Source organism: Condylostylus longicornis, unplaced genomic scaffold (genome assembly GCF_029603195.1).
Source record: "Condylostylus longicornis isolate FDR11 unplaced genomic scaffold, ASM2960319v2 ptg000040l, whole genome shotgun sequence".
In the NCBI taxonomy this organism is placed as follows: Eukaryota; Metazoa; Arthropoda; class Insecta; order Diptera; family Dolichopodidae; genus Condylostylus; species Condylostylus longicornis.
The window spans coordinates 6,837,642-6,863,840 of NW_026578009.1; the positions used below are offsets into that span (position 1 = coordinate 6,837,642).

The 26,199-nt window shown below is 25.9% G+C and overlaps 1 protein-coding gene across 2 annotated transcripts; it reads left to right on the forward strand.

The window, feature by feature from the left end:
- Nucleotides 1-3,339: 3,339 nt before the first annotated feature.
- LOC129609687 (cadherin-23) lies at nt 3,340-26,041 on the forward strand. Of its 2 annotated transcripts, XM_055521784.1 has the most exons (18): nt 3,340-3,479; nt 17,380-17,705; nt 17,787-17,938; nt 18,010-18,711; nt 18,784-19,145; nt 19,328-19,528; nt 19,593-20,364; nt 20,448-20,759; nt 20,834-20,930; nt 21,031-21,195; nt 21,253-21,584; nt 21,662-21,819; nt 21,882-22,063; nt 22,130-22,353; nt 22,418-22,606; nt 22,676-23,727; nt 23,795-24,189; nt 24,265-26,041. In XM_055521784.1, the coding sequence occupies exons 2-18, from the start codon at nt 17,483-17,485 to the stop codon at nt 24,579-24,581; spliced, it is 5,835 nt and encodes a 1,944-aa protein (XP_055377759.1). In that variant the 5' UTR covers nt 3,340-3,479; nt 17,380-17,482; the 3' UTR covers nt 24,582-26,041. The 2 variants fall into 2 exon arrangements, with proteins under 2 accessions (XP_055377759.1, XP_055377757.1); XM_055521782.1 differs by having other exon boundaries at nt 21,882-22,353.
- Nucleotides 26,042-26,199: the final 158 nt, after the last annotated feature.

Consider the following 26,199-nt stretch of genomic DNA (forward strand, 5'->3'; position numbering starts at 1 on the left):
GAACTAAACAAGTAAACTGTAGCTTAAAAAGCTGAAATTCAAAATAAAAGTAATAATAATAATTATAATAATAATTAAGAATAATAACATTAATGGCCCAATTATTGATCTTAATCTTAATGTAAGGATAATTTAATTTTATACAAATGTTTAATCTAATATAAATTGAAAGCAGAAATGAAATTTTTGTTCTATCAGAAAATAAAATTTTTTAGATTTTTTGTATCAACAAATGATTTTTTTACATTTATCATATTATGTAAAGCGTTCGCGAGTGTTTGGACTTATGCTTTTAATACCAGATAACTGAAACGTCTCTAGGGATAAAATAAAAATTACTGCTTGAAATGAGTTCCATAGAGATTAACTGAAAAGGAATGTCTACTAAGAATAAAATTTTTATTTTTCTAGTTTTTTCTTAGTGTTTTTAAATTCTACTCATAATTTAGTATTGACTTACTTAAGCCTAATTGAAAACCTTTAATTTATAGAAATGAATTAGTTTTTTTCAATTCATCAAAAGGCGAGATTATTATGTAAGTAGATGAATTCTTAATTTATGATTTAAAATTCAACATTATTCAATTTTATGAATAATTCAATTTTATTATATGAATTTCATTTGAAATTTCTTAATGTTAAAATTAAAGGATATTTCTTATAGAGAGCAAATAATTTTTTAAAACTTCTTAAACAAAATATTGCTATGAAAATTTTAATTACTGCAAATGCTTCACATATCTTAAAAGCTATAATTATAGCTTATTATCTTAAAATCATTTATATACCATTTTCTATGATTATTACCGATAAACTCAAAATATTTATTAAATTATAATTAATTATCAAAATATTTCAAAATTTTAGTTATCAGATGTGAAAGAAGAGGAATTTATTCTCATTGAATTTCAAAAATTATCAAATTAATAGAGCAAATAATTTATAAGCATATTTTGTTTAAGATTACTAACTTGAAATTGTTGCTAAATAAACCCATATGATGTGTTTTATTATTATATGTATTATGTATACCTTTGTAATACTACAATATTATATATTGCAATATATAAAATGAGATTATGAGATTTGCATATTATGCAAATGATATATGTATAGATATATAATTATATAATTAAATATGAAACAAAAAATTAGAGTAACATCTAAAATTATTAAAGGTAAACACTACTTACTTACACAATAAAAGACAAGAATTAAATAACATAATCTAGATTTTTGAATATCGTATCATATCAGTTTTCATCAGAGATAATATAAAGGTCAGGATTAAGAATTTTCATATATAAAAATTGTAATATGAATTGTACTGCAATATGATCTTATAGTAATTTATATATGAACTATAAAATTTGTGAATTAGTATTGTAACTTTTATTGAATTAAAAATTTTTTGAATGAAGAATAATGCATATACATATAATGTGTGTACAATAAAATAACTAAACATACGTACTAGTCTAAGTCATATCAATTCGAGCATCTTCGAGAAAATTTTGTTTTATTTCTTACTTTTATAGCAAGTGGATTCTGATTAAGCGCAATTATTTTTAAAAAGAAAAAAATAATCATGATACGGTGTGAACAACAAGTACCAGTACATAACAATCAATTATAATATCGGATGAAAATCGACTTTCGAAATGTGAATACAAGGACGTTAATAAAAATTTGTCTTGCCTCGTCTGTAAATGAAACAATCATTTAAAATATTTGGAATTTTTAAAATAAATAATTCAGTTTCAATTTGGAACTGTCGCATAGGAATATGAATCTCTTGTTGATAGAAAGTGATTGCGTATGTAGAAGCCTATAACTCTTAAACAGGACTAGTTTGGTGTAATGTTAAACCTTAATATATTACGACAAACAATTATAATATGGGACTTGTACATAATGTGTATGCAATTTTAAAAGCTGCTAATTTTAATACTTTATTATATTAAATGGCTACGGATCGATGATTTCCCATAGTATAATATTGTTTACTACATATATCTATACAAATACTATCTATATTGTATTTGCATTTGAATCTTTAAATTGAAGTACGAGCACATAATTTTTCTTTAATAATTCTTTTTTTCTTACACTTATACAATTGAAATTTAGGAAAATTTTTTTACTATAACAATATTTTTACACAAAGTATAAAGCATAAACGTTCAACCATAGACAACGAATATGAAATTCAAACAATAATATAATTTCAAGTATCCATAGCACACAAGAAAACAGTGGCAAAACATTATCTTATATGTACGAATGTATGTATGTATTTATTTCATGAAGTCAGCAACAATCATAGCCACATATCGTTCATTCAGTGAATTTTGTTTTTATTTTTATTTTTTTTACATTGTTTTTCATTTGCATTTTTTGTTTATTTTCGTTTACCTTTACAGAAATTACCAGTTAACGGTGACTTCTATCACTAAGTAATAATTTTTAAAGTTTTAGTTTTAATTGAAACATTCACAGAGTAGGTTTAATAAGCAGCTGTAAGAAAAAACAAAATTATAAATGTGTGAATTTTGAAGGATTTTTTTCGCGGTTAAAAAATTAAATAATAAAAAAAGGATAATAGAAAATTTTTATAATAAAAACAATATAGAAGAAGTGTTTTTTAAAGAAGATATTCTCACCTGCATAGTTCACCTGGAATTTTATTTTTATATATGCAAAATGTAAAATTCTTAAATTAATAATCTTAGTGTAACACTTATTCCAAAATAAAAAAAAACAACAAGACGACGATGACTTTACGCATCAGTGACGCTCCAATTTTGTTTTCGTTTTTGTTGTATGTTTTGTTACTTTCGAATATGTAAATGATACAGTTTTTAATTAAATGTGGTATTTTTACCACATAAACTTAAGAAAATTTTCTGACCTTTTGGATGTTACCTAATGGATATTCTTTACCGGTGTTACGGTTCAGTAAATTTTTTTTCGTTCTTCCCAAATAAAATGTGAATTTCTCTAAAGAACATTACTGTTAAGGGTGTGCAATTATACAAGCGCTATATCTAGAAAAATATATTATGAAAACATGGACTAAAAAAGTGAATTTATTTTATTAAAGAACTTGTACTGAAGAGGTTCTGAAGAATATTTTTAATAAAAAAAAACAAATAATTTGTAACAGTTTTTTGTGTACAATATAGCAAAAGTGATCTTTAACTGTTAAAATAAATAAAAATTATAAAATTGTAAAAATATTTAAAAAAATTTTAACATTTTTAATATAAGAATTTGAAATTTAAGGATATTGGTACACACTTTAGAATTTGAGTGTTCTTTTAATTATTTACAAATTTTTTTTTTTTGAGTGTGGTGATTAAAAATAAAAAATTATTGTACAATTATTATTTAAAATCAAAAAAAAGTGACAACAATAATTTCTCTGTCAATATGACTAAAGCGGAAATGGAATATTAAATTAATTGAAAAGCAAAAAAGTAAGTAAGTAAGCCAAGAATATTCAAATTTCGAAAATTTTTTATAGAAATATAAATAAAGTCAAGCCGCCCTCGAACTTCTTCAACTTAAAAATCTTCTTACCTCGAAGCAATATGAGTTCTCTTGAACATTGTCATAACTTTTTTTTTCTCCTCAATTCGAAATCTCCATAACTTGAACTGCTTTAGTGTTGCCGCCCGACTTCGAGTTATAAAGGTCCCACTGTCAGTGGTAATTGCCTGGACTCAAATGTTAATGTTCAAGAAATTCTATTAATTAGTGCTAATCATTCCACTAATTAATGCTAAATTAGATTCCCTTAATTAATCCTAGTTTGATTTCGAAGCACTCATTTTTTCAAAAATTTAATAGGTTCATTGCCTTAATACCCGAATTTAAATATTAATTTATATGAGCAAAAATCTAAAATCGACCCGGGAAAATGTTCAGTTGTTTCGGAGGCCTGACGAAGATGATCCTAAAAGTTGATCAATCCGTGACATATCATTTTATCTATTTATTCAGGGTTTTACTATTCCTGCAAAATTTTTATTTTTTTCAAATACAATTAGGTTTCACATGCGAGTTATAAAAGAGTATACATATTTTACGTATATATTTATTCAAAAGAGTCAAATGAGTAACTTCACTTGTCAAAATTGTCTAAATTATTATGTCAAATATTTAAAATTACATTTAATTTTAGCTGATATTGACAAAAAATTTAAAAATTTTAAATTTTTGTGTTCACAATTGCAACAAGACTCCAAAGAAATAAATACTCCCATTAAAAATTTCCCATTTCTTTTTCTACCTGTTTCTAAATTTAAAATTAATAGATTTTCTAGAAATTTAAAGATCTCTGATTTTAACATCGTTATATTGAAACCTTCCTACTATGAACGTGTAAAATGAGTAAAGGAAGCTCCAACATAAATCTAAATAATCCTAAGTATGAAATATTATAAAAGTTGTTATTATTTTCCGTTTTGTGATGAACCTTATATTACCCACAGAATTTTTGAACTAGCAAGCGCTCAAAATGTACACTTCTCCAATATTGCGAAAAGGTGAAACTCCCAACATGTACGATTTTAAAAAATATGATATTGAGAATGCTGATGAATAAATTAAGAATTTTTGACTTAATTAGAAATTAAAAATCTATAATTGAAAGGTTTAACCAAATTATAACATAATTTTCTGCTTATCAGTTTAAAAGTTCTGTTGAGTAACTCGTCTATAATTAAATTTTTCTTTAAAAAAGTAAAAATAAAGCGAATACTTTGTCATTTTAATCAAAATTTGCATATGTTTGCGATTTAATTAAATGAAAAAATTGGTATTTTAAAGGGAATCCGAAACTTTGGAATTTCACAAGCAAAAAAAAAATATTTATATTAAAAAAACTTAAGCATTGAAATTTCCTCAAATTCTCTTATTCAATTTCCATTTCACAAAAAATGAAAATATTGTTTTTGTTTTTTTTTGGAAACAAAATGACAAAAATAATGAAGGTGATCTATTAAATTACACTTTAATATCATAAATTTCATTTTAATTAGATTTTTGCTTAGTTTTTTGTATTTTAATATTTTGAACTAGTTAAAATGTCAACTTCAACATTATATTTATTTAATTTGTGTTTTTTGTTACCTGTATTTAAATTTTAATATTATGTATAACAGATTCGTTTTTTTTTGGGCTGACTCAGGAATAATGTTGAGTGCAAATTTTAAGTTTTTGTAATAGGGTTTCATGTAATAATAAATGGGAGTCTGTTATGTTAGAATTCACAGTTTAGAAAATTCGTGCGTTCCTTTTCCAAATTATTGTTAAAGATTTGTTATTCCATTAATAATATCGGTGAAATTGACATATTAGGACTTATTGTGAGAAACTCAATACGATAATGATATAGTGATACTTATATAGCTTAATAAATTTGGATCAAATCAATGGTTTGTAAATTAGCACAATTCCTTTCAAAAATAAAAATAATTTTTTTTAAAAAACAATAATCTTTTGTTTAAATAATATTGTTCTTATTAATATATCAAAATGATATTATATGGGAATTATTGCATACTTTTAGGATAATATTAAAAATTTAGAGATTTTAATAATAATAAACGGGATACAAAATATTTCTAAGAAATTAGTAGCCGAAAATTATATTATGTGGGTATAGATTAAATCGAATTTGAAAGAAGCAAATAAAGATCAATTGGATATTATTTAAATTTCAAGATTTTAAGTGAATCAAAATTGATTTATGATAGGCAACGGATTCTATCTTGTTAATTAGAAGATTTTAAAAATTTTAAAATGGGTTTGAGATGTTTCGCAAGTTAGGAATTTGCCACCAAAATAATGCTTGCGCTCGAAAATTTTTTTTTGATTGATGTTACGCTACGTTTATTTATTGTGAGTTCACCATATTACATTTACATAAAATTTTCTATATATTATACTTAATCGCACATAGTTTTTGTTGTTGCAAGCAATTTATTTAATTTTTATTATTAATATTATGCAAATTTAGCATAATTATACCGAAAATTGCTAAGAAATTCTTTATATTTTTACTACCACTTCACATATCTGTAATAAATATGGGCCTAATCTTCCAAATAATTACAAAATACTATGATCATAATCTTATCTCGTTTGCTTAATATTTTTTTGAATAAACTCAAACTGCAAGCTTTTGTTGGCTAAATAATTTTAATGTTTAACAAAATAAAATTATTTTGCAATAATTACTTTTTTTTTCTCTTTGTATAAATTTTTAGTTTTTGAGGGTTTTTTTTCGTACATTGTTGATTCTATGAAATATTATGAATAGATTTTTTTTTATAATTTTATATTTACAAAGGAAGCTGAGTTCCTGAATTTAAAAGTTGAACTCATGGGTACTTACATGTATGTTAAAATTTCAATGTAAATTAATGAATTTGTTCACGTATAACAAAATTTTGTTTATTGTAAATGAAATTTTGAATGTCAAATAATACACAGAGAAAAACAAAAAGAATAATAATAATATAAAAGAACGGTATATTAAAAAATGAAATCATAATTTGACACTAAATTGTATGCTGACTTTATTGTTATCATTATTGTCGTTTTTTTTTTTTTTTGATGTGCGAAGTAAAGTTCAATGTCTCACTTGAGTTTTTCATCAGGTGTTTTTTTATTTTTCAATATAAAATATTATAAGCAAGTAAGTAACAACTTGTTGTAGTTCAGTAACATATTTCACGATCTATGACGGAAGAAGTTATCTCACCGTGACGGCAGTTATTAGGTATTGTTGTTTTTTTCCTCATAAATCCCCTATATATATATATATATATATATATATATATATATATATATATATTTGTAGTACATATCTAAATATGTGTATATTATACTTATAATCTTTTCACTTGAAATTTTTATAAAAAGTATATATTTAATATATTAGATTATTTTGAATAGGTCTGAAAGAGAACAACTCAAGCAGGAATATTACAAGTCTAGTAATTTTTTTGTTTTATAAAATTTCAGATGCTTATGAATCTTTGATAAGAGACCCTTTCCAAATGGATGAAATTTAAATAATATTCTGTAAGCACTAGTATATTTTATAATATGTGCTAAGCATATTGTTTACTATACTGTGATGTGCGGGATGTGATGTTGTAAGTTAAATGATTAATTTTAACTATATAAATATAGAAAATATTTCTGAATTTTTTTTTTGGATCTCCCGCTTATAATAAGTTTCAATGAATGCAAAATTATTCTTACACAAGAGTGGTTTATTTTTGCCATATTATTACAAAAGTTAAAATTACAATTGTTTTTTTGGGTAAGCAAGGAGATATGATAAATGATTTAAAATTTTGAATATATAAAAAATTTTAAAGAATGGTGATAATATGTGATAACTTCAATATGCCCGGTGTAGCGGTATATAAATAAAGTTGGTTAAGGTTTTAAATTTACGGAGGGCAGAAGAAGAAGATTATTCAAAAATTTCTAAAAGAACAGCAAAATTGAACAATGGTTGTCATAATATTTTGAAAATCCATTGTTACTTAAAATTCTTACTTAAAGTATGCACTTATTTATTAAACGCGGACAAGCTTTCGTCACAAGTGTTATTTACAAGTGTTGTCTTACACTTAAACTGTCATTAAAATTTAATTCGATAAGTGTTCTGAGTTGCACATAGGCTTTTGATATCACTTTAAGTAAAATTATTATTGATTGCAACTTCAAAGTCTTCACACAACAATTCTTTGTTTAGAATCAAAAATACGACTTTTTATTTACATGTGATTTTGTTGGAAAACAAAGTTTCATAAATTACCGTTATGAATGTTCGCAATCGTTGAAGGTATGCTACTAATAATAGTTTGTATTATTTCAATTTTAAACACCATTTAAAAAAGATATTTTTTAAAAAGTTCTTTTTGATTCTATTGTAACCAACTTAAGTTATCATACAGATTTACAAAATTTTTGCCTAGACACAAAAGGACTCAATCAGAATATTATTTATAAAATGTTATACAGAAAGAGAACATTCCTGTAACCATTTTTTCTAAAACATTATTTCTGACGTAGTTTCTTTCTTTGCTTGGGTGTCAGACATGTCATACAGCCAATGTCCGCCATACTTACTGTTTCCTTAATGAATATATATTTTCCTCAATTTACGTTTGTTCTCCTAAGTAACACATTAAAAAAGTTCTCCTTTTTTTCTGTAGTCTAGAACCTCTTTTAGCGTAATTTTACTTAACGTAGAAAATCCATGAGTTAAGTAAAATCCAAATCGATTCCATGATTTGCTGAATAATTACTTACTGATTATGTTTCATATGTTATAATTATAAAAGTGTTACTTAATTCAATGAACTTATTTCATTTACACTCCTAAGCTGTTGTAATTTATTAATTCAATTAGATTTAATTATACATATACACTTTATAATGATATACAGATAGGTGTGAGCTATATTTCAGTATATTTTTGTTCAAAATGCAAATTTATGTATATGCATATAAATATCTTATAGGTATTACTAATAGTTGCACCATTATATAAAGTCGAAACAAGTACAAAATAAAAGTGAAACTTAAAAATATTTTAGTGAACATTTTTATTCCCATAGCGTAATAAAATTATATTGCAACAATATTTAAGCATCTTTGGCAGCATCTTCTAATCATATATAAACAATGGAAATGAGAAGAGAAAAAAAAATGCAAAAACAAACATAATGTTTTGGGAATCTTTATGATATCGCGTAATAATAATGAAACCAATTTCAATAGCGAATGTACCTGAGCGCAATGCACCTTCATTGCATTTGAATGAATGTTTTTTTTTTTTCTATTTTTTGCACGTTTTAGCTAAAATAAGATAAACTAAGTTAGTATTATAACTATATAATTATAAATGTACATAAACACTTGTATCGTATACGATATATGCTCATTTAACAAGGTATAAAGACGAAAATCGCGCTAAGATGCTCTAAGTTTTGTATGCATTGTTAAATTTAACGCCTATTTTGTGAAAATTTATTAAAAAAAAAAAAATTTTGATTTACAGTAAAGAAAGTTAAAAAAGACATTTTCAAATTATATTTTAAAAAACATGAGGGTATAATGTAGCTTTTGTATTTACATTTTAAAATTTATGATTTTTGCAATTTTAAGAGATTTATTTTGGCAATTTATTGGAATTGTGTATAAGGTGAAATTGTGTATAGCGAGATTTTTCCTTCGGGTATTTGTTTTTTTTTAACAAGTAATATTAAATTTATTTCTAATATTTTAATATTTTATTGAAATTAAAAATTTTAATTAAAATAGAGTAGAAAATGGTGTGTCCACTAACTATAAAAAATATTTGTTTTTCAAATTAAATTTTAGCTTGGATTTTAAGTATAAGAAAAAGGAAATTTATTTGGAAAAAACTTTTACAGTTAATTACTTTAATTAATGCTATTTTGTTGAAGATTCAGAACACATGTTCAAGTTTGTTTCTTTGTTTGTCAGCTGCATTTAAAATTGATTTTCCTATTTGCTTTTTGGCGAAATTTATATCCCTGTTTTTCTTCAGCATTTTTTCTTATTAGTTTTACTGTGCCGTTCTCTACCGTCCCCTGTCGTCATTAATAAAATTTCAAAACCCTTTAAGGAGGAAAATTTTAGTATAGCTGTTAAACGTTAATAAATAATTTATTTTGTTATTAGAAGACAACGCTTGAATATCGCCTCTTAAAATTTACGTAAAAGCGAAATCTTTTCAAATTTCCAGAAAAATAGTAAAGCTAGTGTCAAGTTGTAACTAAAATAGTAATTGTCAAGTTGACCGTTAAACATATTAGTGCTTCTTTAAATTTTTTTTCCCTCATCCTAATTGTATGCAATCATTTGATTTAAAATTTGATTTGTAGATTTAAAAAAAATCTATTTTTACTTAATTTTGGGAGGAATGCTTCCTTACAAGCCATTGGCTTCATCCGAAATTATTGGTATCGTGAATGGCTCAGAGTTTTTTTTTTTCTTCTTATTACAGTTTTGCATACCCTCTTCCTCTACCATTGGTTTGACTTAAAATTTATGATACTAAAATCGACAACTGCAAATTAATTGCAGTTGCAGTTTGCATATGCAATATTTTTCTTTCTTCCTCAGGTTATTTTGGCTCTCCCTTTGATATACTATCTTCAATTTTACATTATAATATTATATACGTTATGATATATTTTGCAAAATATATCAACAATATATCAAAAAATATTTTTTGGTACCTTTAATTTCTAGATTAGAATGTACTAGAATAAAATGTATATATGTATGTTATATTTGCAATCAATATCTATATTCGAGTTCCAAAGAAATTGTAGTCAGAAAATTAACATTTAAACTTTACAATAAATTTAATGTAAGGATTATAGTTTGAGTTTTGGAAAACAGCTAGATTTAGTGCCCGATTGGTTTTCTTATTCTACATATTAATATTCTAAATTGGTGTACTTCCAGATTATTAACAGATTCTAGATTCACTAGATTTACTAGAATATAGATAATTTGAAACTCCTAATTTTCGTTTAATATTCTTGTATCAAATTTTATAAAAATTTTTCCTTTAATAATTTATTTCTAATGCATCTTCTTATACACCCATCAGAAAAGCAATTGATTCAATAAATTATGGTAATTTTCAAAAACTTAACTTATGCATTAATTGTTAGGTGGTAAAAAAGTTTTCAGGTTATTTACCCATTGACAATTTATTTTTAATTAAATTTTCAGTTATACACTAACAAAATTTATGTTCATACTTCAGCTTCTCATATCTCCTTAAATTCATCTTCTTAAACCTTTAAAAAATTTATTCATATACAATATTTTTGAAAATAATATTAATAAATAAATTGTATGAATATATACACTATACATAATAATATGTACATACATTTTAAACAAAAATAATAACAATTATAACAAGTAAGAGCGAAAACACAAAAATATTTTTCGCATCATTGTATACGAGTACGATAGTTGACATGCAATTCGTGCTTTCAATGGAACCGTAAAATTTGTAAAAATGTTCATTCACATTTTCATTTTTATTTGTTTATTTTTTGTTTTAATGTTTTTCATTGTACTATTGCAATTCGGTTAGATTCTATGCAACATGTGCATCTTCACCTTTCATTTTATAACGTTAACTAGTTAACTATAGAGGTTTGGTATAAAGCAGCAATTTGAACACTGTTTTGGAAGATTAAAGCATTACGAAAAAGCAGTAACAAAAAGTTTTCTTTTCATTTTTGTTTCTATATTAAATGCATTTGAGTTCAAGAGCATCATTTCACTTTTCTTATGGAATCCCGATTTTATGATATTTTTTGTATTTTCCCATTTGTTTTTTTTATTGTTTGGGTGAGGTGCATTTTCGATATTATTTGAATATTTCTATAACCATATGCAATTTTTTTTTTACATTTTCTCGGCTTCAAAGGTCAATTTAATATATTACCAAAATATATATGTGGAGATTATGTTCGTACTTAAATAAATGGTGTACAAGACTATGGGTGTTTGCACCTAAAATAAATTATTTGTCGCATAGAAATAAAGAATGCTTATTTAAATTGATTGTTTTGCAAAGTTCAGTAACTTTTCTGAGATTAAATTTATCTTAAAAAAAATATTGAAGGATTTTTGTTTTTCTAATGAACAGCAAGGTGTAATTGCAGAAGTGAAGGTTGCCTTTATCAGTTTTTATCTTCTGTAATAATAAGAGAGAATATAAAGAAATTAAAAAATTTACGGTATTCCAAGAAAAAAATTGATTTTTCAATATTTTTACATAATTTTTTAAAAAACAAAAAAAAATTTTGCAAAAATTTTCCATTTATTTCGTAAGATGCCAATGAACTTTTTCAATTCAATGAATAAATTTCTTTTTATCTTTTTTTTTTATTATCGTTTAATCAATTTAATAAAAAATGTCATAAAAATAATTATTATATTAATTGCGTTTCATAATATCTAAAGAAATAAAATAGTTTATACCGCTTTTATCTATTGTGATAGTAGATTATAAAATATTGATTAAAATTTTGATATTTTGGTGTCAAATTTTCCGTCAATATTAAATTTTTAATAAAACGCAGTAATCCCGCAGTTTAAAGTAGTTTTCGAGAACGAGAATTGACGACTTTAAGCAAAATGACTCAAATCGAGGCGATGGTGTTAAAAATTTTAGAGACCTGTATCGAGGACTGTATTTTTTTATATCGAGGTCACTTTATGTGAGAAAAATTATTGTATTCTGTTTGCCGATCATCTGGTTTTGCTTAAACATCAGAGATAATTATTACCTAGCTAGTAATATTTTTATAATACGAGTAACTATATCATTAATCGATGTTTGGTTCTGGATAATTTTTTAAGCATTCGAGTATTGAATTAGCATTTTATAAGCAATGTAATGGCGTGACTATGATTGGTTAATACAAATTATTTCTTAAACTTAGAAAAAATTTATATTGTCTTTGTATTCATAATTTATGCAGTCTGTCATATTGTAGAAAGCTTAATTTTCTACCATTTTAGTTGATAAAGCTGATAAAAGGATAAGAAGAATATTCGAAAGTAAAGTTTTATTTAAAAATAAAACAAGAGTTGCATATACACGCGTGTCCGGGCGTATACGGTTTCCGCCCGGACACGCGTGTATATGCAACACTTGACCCGTATTGCACAGTGTTCCAGGCCGAAATACATGCCATAGAGATCTGTCTGAGAATCAATTTAGAAAGGGGGTATATCGGGCTCCCCCCTGTGCAGATTTTGTGGGGGTGGCGATGAGACCGCCGTGCACATTCTCTGCGACTGTCCGGCACTGGCTGTTCGGCGCCGCAATTGTCTTGGACATGGGTCCCTAAGTGTTCGGGAATTGTTGTCCAACTGTTGTTGTTGTGGTTGGGATGGGGATATTATAGGCGGGAGCGTGGGAGGGCTACAATAAGTCAAAAAATGGCTGCGTTGGCTTTGGTGGGTTACTTCTCTCCCACTCGGTTCCCTTAGAATCTACAATCTACAATCTACAATATTCAGGTCACTAAGAAAGTCCCGAATTGGCTTAAGTTTACATCGTGTTATAAACTAATAAAATAAAGTAATTCTTTAAAATTTTTTATAGTGTACCGTTGTAAGGATGATGATATTGACATTTTTTTTACTTCAAGAATAATGACATTTTTCTAATAATAATAATAGGCAATAAAATTTGTGAATTAAAAAAAAAACATGTCTAGAACGTATTTTACATGGAAACGCAGTAAAATGCAAAAATATGTCGGTATATAACGCAACTTGAATTTATATTGAATTGCTAACGTATAACAATATTATTTTTGTGTTAAACACAGTTTATTTAATTGATAGATGTTATTTTGAAATGTTATTTTATGATGAAATGGTTTTCAAATATTAATTTTAAGTAGTAATTTCGTAAATAAATTTTATTCACAATTCTTTTGATTAAATATAATAAATAATTATACAAGTGAAAGTACTTTTTAGTATTATATGGCAAGTCTTATCTTAAACTCCACATATATTATAATTCAATTTAAAATTATACCGTTATTACATTTCTGTTTTCTGTTTTTGGTCCAAGAAGTCTTACAAATATTAATTTTTTTAAAATAAAAAAAAAATCACTTTATTTTCCTTATTTACTACAAGTTATTACCTACTTTAGTTTCTTTTGACAAAATATGGGACATTATGGCAAAAAGTTCACATTTTCGTTTTACTTCAATAAATTTAAATACATGTGTGTACGGAAAAGTGTGTTTCAAAATAATTTTTTTTGGTATTCCAAAATGAAAGCAGGTTCTGTTGAGCAACATTTTTTTGATTTATTGTTTTAAAAAACTTTTATGAAATATTTAAACATTTCTTTTTATTGCGTAGATAATAAGAATTTACGGTTAAATTTCGAAATTCTTTTGTTCTTATAAAAGCCAAGCAATATCGCAATGTAAGAAATTTTTTAGAGGTCTGTGAAATAATTACGGTTCTAAAGAAAAATACGAGTAAAATTTTGAATTTTGTAATTAGGGCTTGAATTTCGCAATGAAAGTAGAAACAAAAAACAAAAATTATAATAAAATTAATTTATTAAAATTTACCTGAAAAGTTATCAATTTATCTGACTAAAGGTACTTGGAACATGTGGAAATTATTATGAGTGGAATTAAAAACAAAACAAAAATTAGGCAGCTTTTTTAAGATTTTTAAGTTTTTTGAAAAATTTAAAGTTTCGTAATTGAAAATTTCATCTTTGTTCAGTTATTGCTCAAAAATGATAAGCCTGATATTAATTTCTGACATCTAATTGGTATGTAAGTCTATTAATTGAGAAAAAATTCGCGAACAACACAGCGCTCTAGCTTCAAAAGCTTTGAATCAGTTGTGGATTATTGACAGAATTTTTTCAATTTAGTTTTCTTTAACCCTAGAGTACTCTTAACCCTCACATAAACATTTTCATTTCGTCAAAATTTCCAAGAAATCACTAACCGTGAGCTTTTACACTAGTTTCGAACAACCCCTAATAGATGACTATAAAAATATTAATAATATATTTTGAGGCCATTTTTAGAATTCAGAAGAACTATAATTTGATTTCGTAAATTTTTTGTTTTCCCATTAAACTTGTATTTTTGCAAATAGATGATATTTTGTAAAAAGGTTCTTAAAAAATATTAAAGTTTTTTTAATTTTTCTTAATAAATTTTTTCAATAATTTTAAGATTATTAATTTTTTAGATATTACAATCAATCTAAATATTCCTACATAATTAATTCCTTTTGTGAAAAACTCAACAAATTCAAGACAATTACATAATTATTTCGAGCTGTAATTGCTTTCGTAAATACATAATTTTCTAATTAATACTCACTTTTACATATAATTGCTAATTTTACATGTTCAATCATAATTACAAATTAATAAAGCAAAAAAATTTACACGAATAAGCAAACAAATTTAATCTTTTAAATTAAAAATAAAAAATATTTTAAATTGAATACAAAAAAAAAAATAAGCATACATTTTTATTGTAATATTGTTTACTTTATTTATGGAAGGTATGACAACCCTAAACAAAAATTAGTAATTTCATAATGCTTCGTAAAAGTGGAATACTCTGCAGAACAATGTAAAATAATTGAATCATAAAATTATTTTAAATGAGAATTTAAAAAGGCACAATCTGTTCTGAATAGACCGAACTGAACTTACAAAAACAACAAATTTCTTGAAATATTAAAAATTATAATCACTAGTATAGTACATTTTTTATTGGATTATGTAGGTTAATTTTTCACAAAAAAAAAAATAAAATAAAATAAATTAAATACAAAAAACAGTACCAATTATAAAGAAAAATAATAAAAATATAAAAAATAATTTCCACAAAATTTTGATAAACTACTTAACTACTAAACCAGAAAACAAAGTTACTTGACACGGTTATAAAACCTAAACGACCTAAACGTACACAATACGTTAAAAATGCTAAGGTACTAAAGCTTTTATTCTCTGTTTTTGCAAAAAAAAAAAAATGGGAAAAATATTTTTATTTATTAAATTATGAAATTCAGTTAAAAATTTTTGTAATTTAATCTTTAAGACTTTCTATTCAAACAATCAAGTATAGATCACATACAGACATACTTGCTGTGTACTTTTTATTTTAATTAAATTTTAATTTTTCAATTTAAATTTTATGTATTAGTTTAAAATTTAGTCCGAGTTTTGGAAGTTTTTTTTAAATTACACTAATACTTTAAGTTTTACGCAGTGGTGTTAAACATTTTATTCTTCATCGACTTCATTAAAATTCATGTATATTGCATACATTTGGGAGAAGAATAAAAATTACAAGAAAAAATAACAAAATGATCGAATTCGACGGCTAAATTTTGTGAGTTAGGGTCGTAGTAGTTTTTGGTAAAACATTTTATGTTATTTTTATGCTTTCATAGAAATTTAGAAAAGCTTACACTAACGAAAAAATGAGGAGTCGCAAATTGGATTATTCGAAATTCTCGAAGAGCGAAGGAAGATGAGAATAAAACCAATTTCTAATTTAATTAATTTTTCATCAATGTCTAAAAGCTCCTAAAACTTCAGATTCTTAGATTTTACTGTCTATGAAGAGCATAACTATGTTCAAAGTTAAAAAATATTTTAACGAGTCCTTACGGTTAGTCTCAGCGGTTATTTTGGCATTTCGAAACGTTAACATATAAGTACATAATTATTTATCTTCGTTTGCGAAATTTTAGGCATTGAAAATTTTGGCATAATGTATAAAATTTCTAAAAGTCGTAGGGTCATAACTTTCACTGGAAAATACGTTTCTATATAAAAGATCCATTTCGGTGTAAAATATTAAATTTCTATTTCAAAGAGTGTACAATCTGAAAAAGATTATGAAGAACGCATGAATGGACGAAAGAAGTGAGTAAAATTAATAAGCACATTTTTTTCCCACTTTTCTTGGTAATGTGCTAAAAATTTTCTTTTTCATTTTATTAGCGTAATTTGTTGTTAATATTAAAGTACTAACGGTTATTCCTTTGTTATTACAAAATTCGCATATCCTGGAACAGCAGCGTAAATGAATCTTTTTCATAATCACAAACACTTTCTCTTAGTTAATTTTTCAAAATGGTCAATATATAGATATTTTCTGAAATGGTCATATAATCTAAAAAATTATTTTAAGATATGTCCTAGTTTATCTCACTAAAATTTTAAATAAATAAAATTAATTAATTTTAATCATACTTCGGTCCATAATATTTGACTGACTCCAAATAGGAGGCAACACGTTTCTTTTGTTTAAAACAATTAATGTAATGCCATCTTTTAGAAATATTAGAGTAAATATAAGAAAAATTTAGTTTCTTCTTTGAAAATTTAAGATTGTACTAAAAAATATTTTTTTTCCCTTTTTTCCTAAACTCACATTGAACGTCGGTTCATTTGTAGCAGTGTAGATGGCCTTCTATTTTTCCACTCTTATAATATTTTGTCAGTTGTTTTGAAGTTTACTTTAAAGAAGCTGTGAAAGGAGTATTTTGGTATAGAAACAAAGGCATAAAGAGGGGAGGCATGGGAAATAGTCGCTGCCCAAACAAAAGTGTTAAGAGGACTGTTAAAACTTTTACAACTTTCTAAAATTATGTAGCAGAAATTAATTTTTGTTTTAAAACTTTTAAATTTCAAAATGAAATTAATTTGACAATTATTTTTTGAACTTAACTCAAATAATAATTTTTTTTATTTTATTACAGATTGATGACATGAAAGATTTTCAAATTATTGTTTAATTTATAAAAATTATTTGAATTATACTAGAATGATTATGTACAAATCTAGAACAGATTCGTATTTGAGATGGGAAAATTTAAAAATTTTACAAGAATGCAGAAAAATTATAAAAATTATAAAAAAGTCAAATTAAAATCCAAAGCATATTATGCCTCCTATGTGTTAAGTGTACTTTTAATATTATTTATAAATATAAGTTTAGCTAATGCCAATCGTCCGCCTCGATTTGTAATTAGAGGCCAAACCGAAATTGTATTAAGATTAAAAGAATCACCTGAAACTCCAGTAGGTAAGTAATAGTCAAACTATTTTTATAATTCTTATTATAATTATTTAGAATTGAAATTAAATTTATTAAATTTATATGTAGGAACACTTATCTATCACGTTAGAGGATATGATCCTGACAATGATGTTTTAACATTTGGTGTGAAACCTTCACAAGACAGTGATGTTATTAAAATTGAAAATTCAGGAAAAAATGAAGCAAATATTTATTTAGCCAAGGAATTAGATCGAGAGGTTAGATGGCATTATTTTTATTAAAAATATTGCAAAATAATCAAATTATTTTTTTTAATTTTTGTTTTTAGACCAAAGATGAATATTCAATTGTTTTAACATTAACCGATAATCATTTTGGTGAAGATAATTATGTAACGCAAAGTTTTTTATTACTAGTCGAAGATATTAATGACAACGAACCAATATTTCGTCCATATCAGACAGCTGTTGAAATTCCAGAAAATAGTCCAACTGGTATAATAACTGCATTAGAAGCAACTGATCGAGATGAAGGTGCCTATGGACAAGTAGTTTATTATTTGCAAGAACTTGACGGAGATAATGAAATATTTTCGATTGCAACTTATCAAGGAAAGGGAATTTTACGTCTAGTTGGAAATTTGGATTATGAACGAAAAAGTCTTTATCAACTTCGTATTTTAGCAATTGATAGAGCAAATCAAGGTCGAGTTAATACAGGTACTGCAGCAATTCTAGTCAAAGTTAAAGATATTGAAGATCAACCGCCAGAATTCATTCATACACAATCAGTAGCTAGAATATCAGAAGATGCTGCACCTGGAACAAAAGTATTGCAAGTTAAAGCAATCGATGGGGATCGAGGTGTTAATAATAAAATTAAATATTCAATCGAAAAAAATAATATTTTCAACATCGAAGAAGATACTGGTGTCATATTTACCACAACGAATTTAGATCGTGAAAATGATCAAGTATTTAATGGAGCTTATATTTTAAAAGTATTAGCGGTAGAAGTTACAAAACAGAGTGTAAGTCGCAAGAAAATCAATAAAGTTTCAATTTAAATTACAATTCAATAAAATGTTTAATATTAATTTCAGCCACCGCCATATGTTCGTACCGAAATTACAATTATAATAACCGATATCAACGATGAGAAACCTACTTTCAAAGAAAGTACTTATAGTTGTGAAATCAATGAAAACGCACAATTAAATTCACCTGTACATTTTTTAAATAATGCCAAAAACGAAGTTTTTGATCATGATGTTGGCAATAATGGAACTTTTAGATTATTTATAGATCCTGACAACGATATTTTTAAAATAACACCAGAACTAGCTGTTAATGAAGCTAGTTTTTTAATAACCGTTAAGAATCCCGATTTATTAGATTATGAAAATGTAAATGAATTGAATTTTACAATTGTTGCTGAAGAACTTGCTCCAGAACGAAAATGGAGGTAATAAGAACAACAGAATTAAATAGTTTTTTTGAAATATATTGTAGTATTTAATAGCTAATTTATAACTCATTAGTCATTATTAAATAAGCTAATCTTGACTTTTCATTCACCATAATTAAATTTAAATTTCTTAGTTTTTCTAATAATATAAGAATGTTAAATTTTTTCCTCTTTTTTAGTACAGCTGAAATTCAACTTTTTATTAGAGATTTAAATGATAATTTTCCGGAATTTTTGGGAGCACCATATGAAATCTCCATTTTGGAAAATATAGAACCAGGCACTGCAATAGCACAAATACGAGCAATTGATAAGGACTCTGGTGATTATGGAACAACTGGAATTAGATTTACTCATCTGAGAGGGGGAATATCTCATTTGTAAAAATTTCATAATTGTATTTACTAATGCCCATTTATGAATAAATTTGACTTTCGTTTTCAGACTCAATTTGGATCCAATCACCGGATTAATATCAATTCAGGCAAATGATGGTAATGCCTTCGATAGGGAAATGAATTTGCGACATTATTTAACAATAGAAGCCCGGGATAATTTGGGTCGTGGAAATCAAAATACTGCACAGTTAATAATTAACATTGAAGATGTTAACGATAATGTTCCAACCTTTTTTCAACAAAAATACGAAGCTAAATTACTTGAAAATAATTTAAATTTTGAAATTCCATTATATCTTGAAGCTAGAGATAATGATTTGAATGGAACAGAAAATAGTGATATAACGTTTGAAATAGTTGGTGGCTTACTCACAAAGAATTTTACAATTGATCCCAAAACAGGACAACTTAAACCGAAAACTCCCATTGATTTTGAAGATTTACAATTAGGATATGACAATATTCAAGCTATAAATTTGACAGTAAGGGCTAGAGATTCAGGAATGCCAATTTTATGGTCTGATATTAATGTTACGATATACATTCAAGACATAAATGATAATACACCAATATTTGAAAAAAATTATTATTCTAAAGTAATTCCTGAAGATTTGCCAGCTGGTAGTTCTATTTTAGCAATTAATGCTTTAGATAGGGATGGATCAAAACCAAATAATCTGATTGTTTACAGAATACAATCAGGAGCAGCAGATAAATTTATAATTAATGCTGATACAGGAGTAATTTATACAGCAGATGGTGCCAATTTAGATCCAGATTTCACAAGTCCAAGAAAGGTTTCATATTCATTGGTTGTCGTAAGTTTCTCGAATATTCAACTGAATTTTAAACAAAACATTAAGTATTATTTTATTATTACTCATACAATTTTCGTAATTAGGTAGCTTTAGATGGTGGACTTGGAGATTCTCAGCTAAGTTCTACAACATTCGTTAATATTACAATCAAAGATGTTAATAATAAAATTCCGGTTTTCACTGAATTTCTAACCCTCAAAATAAAGGAAAACACCCCGGTTGGTACTGTTGTTTACAGAATAATTGCCACAGATTTAGATGAATCACCGATACTAAGATATCGAATTAATAAAAAAAATTCTGAAGCTCGAACTGATGAAGGGATTTTTGTAAAATTAAGTGAATATGATTTTGTTAGTGCTTTTGAATTAAATTCTGTTACGGGACTGCTTAAGGTATAAAATATCAAAGAAGAAAATAAAAAAATTTTTCGAATTTTGATATTGTTTTTGGTTTCTATAATTCAAAGGTTGCAAAACTGATCGACAGAGAAAAAGTTGAACAAATTAAATTAGCAATTGTTGTAGAAGATTTAGCTTCAGCTACGGGACCACAACTAAGAGAATGTAAATTTATGAATATAAAAATCATACAAAAATTTTCTAGGTTTAGCTCAATTAATTTTACTTTTATTTTATTTAACTATTCTATATTTTTTTTCTTCAGCTTTGCTTACAATACAAATAGAAGACGAAAATGACAATAACCCCAAATTCAAATTACCATTTTATAAGAGATCAGTACCAGAAAATAGCATGAATGGAGTAACGATTGGGAATGTTGTTGCGTTTGATCTTGATAAAAATCGCACTATCACATATTTCTTAGAAGGTTCACTGAAAAACTTGATTAAATTAGGAAGATTTTATAATTTTAAAAATTTTTAAGGTGATCCTCGAGTGACAGGCTTATTACATTTAGATCCAGAAACTGGTGAAGTTGTTGTAGCAAATAAGATAGACCATGAAGAACATCAATGGCTTAATTTTACTGTGAGGGCTACAGATTCTGGATACCCGCCAAGATCATCTTTAGTTGACGTTTTTGTTTCTGTTTTAGATGAAAACGACAATAATCCTTATTTCATTACAACAACAAAAAATTTTACTATTCTTGAAAATTCTCCAATTGGCACTAGAATAGCTACAATTCAAGCAGCAGATTCTGATTCTGGTGATTACGGTAAAATAACTTTTCTCATGGATCGTATTAGTTCGCAAGTATGATATTTTTTATATCACAATCAAAAATTCACAATTCTTGTCATTGCTTATAATTATAAACTTTGTATTCGAAGGGAAAATTTACAATTGATGCCGATACTGGAGTTTTGACTACTGCCGACAAAATTGATAGAGAAACAAAAGATTTTTATGTTCTTGTTGTAGAAGCTTGGGATAACTATCAATTTGGTTATGCAGCTGGAGAAAGTCGAAATACTTTCAAACAAATATTGTAATATTTGGTTTTGTGTAAAATTTTTAAAATGAGAAAAGTTCTATTTAAATTATTCTTAGTGTTAACGTCTTAGATGAGAATGATTCTCCACCGGAGCTTTCGTTACCAATAGGTTGTGTTCAAATTACAGAATACCATGATACCAAAGAAGTAATTGCGACCATAAGAGGTAAAGATGCAGACGATCCCCAATTATTGAATGGCAGAATTGAAATGACTATAATAAAAGGAAACGAAGAAAGTATAAGTTTTTCACAAACTATCAAAAAATATGTAGTTAAAATTTTTTTCTTTCAATTTTTTCCAGGCCTATTTCAATTAACTCAATCTGATGCATGGACGGGTCAATTATACGCAAGAAAATCTTTAAAGAATAAATATGGTAATCATTCTCTTACAATATCGGCAAGAGATTTGGGAACTCCATCTAATGTCGTAAAGAAATCACTAGACATTTGTGTTTCTGATTTCAATGATCATCCACCAGTATTTATTTCTCCAGCACAAAATACTACGATTCGTGTACCAGAGGTAATAACTGTTTAAATTAAAATTCTTTATTTTGGTTTTAAACATAATGTTTTTACTAAATTAGAATGCTACAATTGGATCGTTAATAATACAAGTTTATGCAACAGACGAAGATGTTGGATTAAATGCGCTTGTTAGATATAAATTAAAATCCGATCCTTTAGGAAATTATAGAAGTTTTGAAATTGATTCCGAAACAGGAATGCTATTTTTAAAGGAAAAGCTAGATCGAATGAAACAAAAAATTTATGAGGTAATTTTTTGAAAATATATTTCTTAGAAGAACGAGATGAACTCACTTACGTTTTATTTAATATTTTAGATAAGAATTGAAGCATATGATCAAGGTGTGCCGACATCACTAAGTTCTGATTTAGATCTTGCCATATATGTTAGAAATGTTAATGACTATGAGCCACAATTTCTTGTCGAACAAATATCAGTAAATTTTACAGAGCACACAGAACCTGGCTATGAAAAAATAAAATTACCAGATACAATAGAACGAGATGAAATCGATGATTTAGATGACCCTCCAAGTACAGTTTGTTATTTTATAATACAAGGAAATGAAGAAAATTTATTCGCTTTGGACCAAGAGACCCACATTTTATCAGTTGTTAAAGAGTTGGATAGAGAAGTGAAATCAAATCATACTTTATATATTAAAGCTACTGAAAGTTGTTCAAGTCCAACTGGTAATCAGCAAGAAGAACTATTATTACGAGAAGAATCAAAAAATTCTAAAGAGGCTGTGGAAATATTTCCACTTCGTTTGTCAACAAATTACCGGAAAATAAATTCAAATCGATTCCATAACTATTTCAATAGATATAAACAATCACGGAAGCTTCGAAGTTTATTAGAAAATAGCAACGTTTCATTACCTTTAACAATGACGGATGAAAGTTTAATGTCTGATGGAACTGTTGTCAGAGTTTTTATTAAAGTGCTTGACATAAACGATAATCAACCAAGATTTATATCAAAAATTTTTACTGGCGGATTCACTACTACAGCCGATTTTGGAACAAAATTTATGAAAGTTGAAGCTTATGATGCAGATGATATTCCAAATGCTTTATTAAATTATTACCAAGTTGGAGAAATTCGACAAACACTTACCGAAGGCTTAGAAAATGTTGAAAATACACCATTTTTAGTCGATCAAATAACTGGAGACATTCAATTAAATTTTGATCCCCAAAAGGGTATGAAAGGTTACTTTGATTTTATGGTTTTAGTCAATGATACTGGTGGTTTAAAGGATACCGCTCACGTGTTCATTTATTTACTAAGAGATGATCAAAAAGTAAAATTTGTTTTTAGACAGCATCCACAATTTTTGAGAAATAAAATTCATAGATTTAGAGAGTAAGTTGAAAAATATTTATTTATAAAATTTAGTAAAAATTATTTCAATAATTTTTGTCTATTTCAGTGCTTTAAGTAACGTTAGTGGAGCTATAGTAAACATAGATGAATTTAAGGTGCATGAAAATAAGGATGGTTCTGTTGATAAAACAAAGACTGATTTATATATGCACTTAGTTGATAAGGAGGATAATTCGATTTATGAAGTGGATGATGTTCTAAATTTAATAGATAAAAATGTAGAAAAACTTGACGATCTATTCAAAGAATTTAATGTTCTTGATACACAAGCTGCTGAAACTGAATTATTAGTTGCAAGTATTAGTAAAGGACCAATGTATATATGGCTAATATTTTCAAATATATTTATTGCCACTTTCTTAGTTATTGTACTTATTTTATGTGCTTCACAAAGGAGGAGTTACAAGAGGCAACTAAGAGCTGCTAAAGTTAATATATATAGTACGTAAATGATAATTTCATTTTCAAAATATAATTTAAAAAATATGCTAATAAAATGATTTTTTTTTATTGTAGATCAAACATCATATGAAACAGCACCGCGTGAATCAAATACTAGAGTACCAAACACAAATAAACATAGTATTGAAGGATCAAATCCAATTTGGTTAAAGGGTTATGAAAATGAATGGTTTAAAAATGATGATGATCAATATAAAAATTCTGATTCTTTTGATGAAAATATACTTGCAGCTGCTATTACATTAAAACCGCCAAAAATGTTTGATGGTACAAATGATTTGAATCGAACTTCAAATTCTTATAACCAAATTAATAAATTAACAAATAATGCTCAAATGTTAATTAAAAGATTAGAGACAACAGAATTATAGCAGTGAAAGTAACAGGTGTATTTTTAATAACCAGGAATGTTTATAATTTATATTAATGAATAGAACAAATGTTAGATGTATATGTAACAAGATTATATTATTTAATTAGCTTTAATTTTAATTATACTTTTGATAATAAATTTATTTAAATTTAATTTGATTGTAGGAAATTTAGTATAAATTCATTGTGCTTTTGCAAGATAGTAACATAATGTAAGCTTATAACAATTATTACGGCAATGTTAAATAATTGATGTTAAACAATTGACGAAGCTTGTGCTGAAGTATGCAACTGTAATGGCATTTGCAGTTGCATATTTTTAAATTTGCTTATTTTAGGACAATCAAAATTTTGGTCATTTATAAAATAATTTGATAATTTTCGTATTATAGCTATTCAACACTCAATATTCGACATATACATGTATCTAAAATTTGATTAGAATTATTAAACAAATTGAAAAAGACTATCATTGTATATTATATACGTATGTACAATAAATAATTTTGAGCTTACTTTTAGAACCCTAAAATTTGTAATGAAAAATTGAATAAATTCTTTAATATTCTGGATTTTAATACATTAACCACGGATCAAATCAATGGCTTGTGTAAAGTAACGCTTTTTCCTTGAATAAGTGAAAATTTTTATTTAAAACAATAGACAGATCTTCAATTGATTGTTATCACTAATTAACCAAACATTATTTTATGCTTTAAAAAACTATTGCATAGTTTTAGGGGAATCAGTAGCAAATTAAGAGTAACAATTAAAAGTATTACACTAACGCTTATAAAAATCGAATTTCATAAGAATTTACAAGACATTTAATTTTATTTAATTGTAATTCGAAATTTTTAGCTAAAATTTAAATTTTGTTAATTTGAATGGACCATCACATGAGGTTGCAGGAAAATGGAAAAGAAATGCTTTCATTCTCAACGTTTAGAACATGATAAAGTTTTATAGCACTATGGCTTGGCGTCTATTTGTTTTTCAAAATTCAAAAAACAAATAGTTTTTGCGACGATAATTTCATCCACCCATTTTGCCACTGTGTTAATGATATTGTATGATATTTTTAGAATTTGAAGAAGTTGCTACTTTTAGAAGAGGGGAGATAGACGTAAATATTCGTTTATATAGTGAAATACGTTTCTATTGAATATCTATGTTTGTATATGAAATTTCAATTCTGCATCATTGTCTAACACAATTGTATATAAGCTTGTGTTTGAGAAAAATTAACACTGAATATGTTATATGCAATTTTCGCATTAAAAGTTAAATAAATCACCAATCTCTTCTTAAAATCTCTTAGTTACGTAATTTTAGTTATACTACCGCGAAGGAACGACATAAGCAGTAAAATTTTCGACAAAGATCGTGTAAAAGTAGATATTTTAGTCAGAAAACGTACTGTTCAATTACTGTTCAACTCTTTAATTGTATTGAATTTTAAAATTGTGTGACTGCAAAATTTTTATAAAAAGAAATTATAAGCCAAATGTTATGTTGATTTAACAATTTTTATTACTTTATTTTTTGTGTTTTGTTACCTTTTTTGTTACTTAAGCTTACAATTATTGTATACAATCACTCAATTAATGGAATCCG